At 43.5% G+C, this 2,951-nt stretch overlaps 1 protein-coding gene across 1 annotated transcript in view; it reads right to left on the bottom strand.

Moving 5' to 3' along the window:
- The window catches only part of prop1 (PROP paired-like homeobox 1), a 7,149-nt gene extending 4,461 nt beyond the window's left edge, over positions 1–2,688 (bottom strand). Inside the window, exons 1-2 of the mRNA XM_072437072.1 lie at positions 2,584–2,688; positions 611–837 (exon numbers count right to left, since the gene is read on the bottom strand). Of these exons, the coding sequence (XP_072293173.1) occupies positions 611–837; positions 2,584–2,662 (306 nt within the window). The 5' untranslated portion in view covers positions 2,663–2,688. The remainder of the gene's footprint in view (positions 1–610; positions 838–2,583) is intronic.
- Positions 2,689–2,951: the final 263 nt, after the last annotated feature.

Raw genomic sequence — 2,951 nt, forward strand, 5'->3', positions numbered from 1 at the left:
ACACGTTCTCATCTGTATCACGCACACGTTCTCATCTGTATCATTCACACGTTCTCACCTGTATCATGCACACGTTCTCATCTGTATCGTGCACACGTTCTCACCTGTATCATGCACACATTCTCACCTGTATCATGCACACGCTCTCACCTGTATCATGCACACGCTCTCATCTGTATCATGCACACGTTCTCACCTGTATCATGCACACGTTCTCATCTGTATCATTCACATGTTCTCATCTGTATCATGCACACGTTCTCACCTGTATCGTGCACACGTTCTCACCTGTATCATTCACACGTTCTCATCTGTATCATGCACACGTTCTCACCTGTATCATGCACACGTTCTCACCTGTATCATGCACACGTTCTCATCTGTATCATGCACACGTTCTCATCTGTATCATGCACACGTTCTCACTTGTATCATGCACACGTTCTCACTTGTATCATGCACACGTTCTCACCTGTATCATGCACACGTTCTCACCTGTATCATGCACACGTTCTCACCTGTATCATGCACACGTTCTCACCTGTATCATGCACACGTTCTCACCTGTATCATGCACACGTTCTCACCTGTATCATGCACACGTTCTCACCTGTATCCTCGCCTCGTTGAGCTTGGTGGTCCTGGCGAGCTCCTCCCGGTGGTAGATGTCAGGATACTGGTTCAGCCCAAAGGCCTCCTCCAGCTGCTGCAGCTGCCTGTGGCTGAAGGTGGTCCGGTGACGTCTGCGGGACGGCGAGGGGAACGCCCTGCCCCTGCGACCCGGACCACACACCACAGAGCTCCCATAAAGGTGAGTCCTCTGAGGCTCTGCTATGTCTGCAAACACACACACCACATCAAACTGAGACTAAACCTGGACCAGATCAGGACTAAACACATATAAGAACCGGACCAAACCTGGACCAGATCAGGACTAAACACGTATAAGAACCGGATCAAACCTGGCCCAGATCAGGACTAAACACGTATAAGAACCGGACCAAACCTGAACCAGATCAGGACTAAACACGTATAAGAACCGGACCAAACCTGGACCAGATCAGGACTAAACACATATAAGAACCGGACCAAACCTGGACCAGATCAGGACTAAACACGTATAAGAACCGGACCAAACCTGGACCAGATCAGGACTAAACACATATAAGAACCGGACCAAACCTGGACCAGATCAGGACTAAACACGTATAAGAACCGGACCAAACCTGGACCAGATCAGGACTAAACACATATAAGAACCGGACCAAACCTGGACCAGATCATGACTAAACACATATAAGAACCGGACCAAACCTGGACCAGATCAGGACTAAACACATATAAGAACCGGACCAAACCTGGACCAGATCAGGACTAAACACATATAAGAACCGGACCAAACCTGGACCAGATCAGGACTAAACACATATAAGAACCGGACCAAACCTGGACCAGATCAGGACTAAACACGGTCAGCGCTCTCCAAGGTTTGTTAGAAGTCAATAAAAGCCCAATGAAGAAACGAGCAGCTCACTCTGACCTCCAGCATCTGTTTTCAGGATCGAGAAAACGCCACGATCCCAAAAAAAGACAAAACTGTCCCTCCAAAAGTTGTCCAAAAGAGGGATTACGCGTCCGTGGAGGGTCTCGCCGGAGAATGGACACCTGAGACGGTTCAGGTTTAGCCGGACAGAAACACTCGTGAGAAGCAGACACCAGAACCGAGCAGGTTTAAGCGAGATTACAAGCACTGAGTGACTAATCTGTGGAGACGCTCCACACGCCGAGCTCATCAGATTAATGGAGGCCGGGCAGCTAATTAGACTGTTGTATAACTCTAGAGCAAGTCCAGTTTTATATTTGCCTTTGATAAAACCTCTTCTGAAATGTTGGGTATTATTTGTATTTTTGTATGGCTTTATTATTGTTTTTGTCAAATCAAAATGAAAAAAGCACGACTTAAAACATACTTTTTGCTCTTGCTAGCACTAACATTTTATCATTAAAAAATAAATGAAAAACACAGAAAATTGTTACTTTTGGATTGTAGTCAAATCAAAATGAGAAAAGTAATTGTTATTTATTGTTGCAACTACTCTTTAAGTTGCAATTTCATTTAATTGTTTTTTTAAAAACACTGAAATCTGACATTTTTTATCAAAGATGACATACATGAGTCTATTTAAGAATATCATATATATTTTATTGTTGATTAAAAGTTACTTAAAATTTACTTTTTATTGTTGCTTGTTGCTTTAAGTTACAATTTAATTTCAAACATAAATAAATACAGAAAATTAATCATTTTTATTTTTTTTTCTACATCAAATCAAACGTAACGTACAAAAGAGTCTATTTAAGAATGTGATATATATTTTATTATTGATTAAAAGTTACTTAAAATGCACTTTTTGTTGTTGCTGCTGCTCTTTACGTTGCAATTTCATAAATAATTAAAAGTACATACACAGAAAAGGCCATACATTTTTACCACATTCTACCACATTTAAGCGTCACATAACAAAACGATAAGTATTTCATATCTTTAGTAGTAAAAGTACGTGATGTTGTGTTCAGATGTACCTGCAGTGGAGCTAACCGTCGCCATGTCGGAGAACAGGTCACACTCCGGGGTCTCCTGGGGCTCCTTCGCCTGGGACATCTCCGCTCCTCTGCCCCGGCCGGACCTGCACCTGTCAGGTAAAGAGACTCACCCCCTGAACACCCCCGCTGCACCCCCCTCACCCCTCCTTCACCCCCCCTCACCCCTGACGCACAAACACAAACCCCTCTGCACCGGGACATCCCTGCTCCCCTGCTCCACTGCACGAGGTTAAAAGGTTATTCTTCAGCAGTAGTTTTTCTCACTGTTCAATATCTCGATACATGGGTCACGATATTGACATGGTTCACAAATATCTCCATTTTAGAATTATATTTTAACAATGCAA

Source organism: Eucyclogobius newberryi, unplaced genomic scaffold (genome assembly GCF_026437365.1).
Source record: "Eucyclogobius newberryi isolate DKJ021-1_F unplaced genomic scaffold, fEucNew1.0.hap1 SCAF_8, whole genome shotgun sequence".
Classification (NCBI taxonomy): domain Eukaryota; kingdom Metazoa; phylum Chordata; class Actinopteri; order Gobiiformes; family Gobiidae; genus Eucyclogobius; species Eucyclogobius newberryi.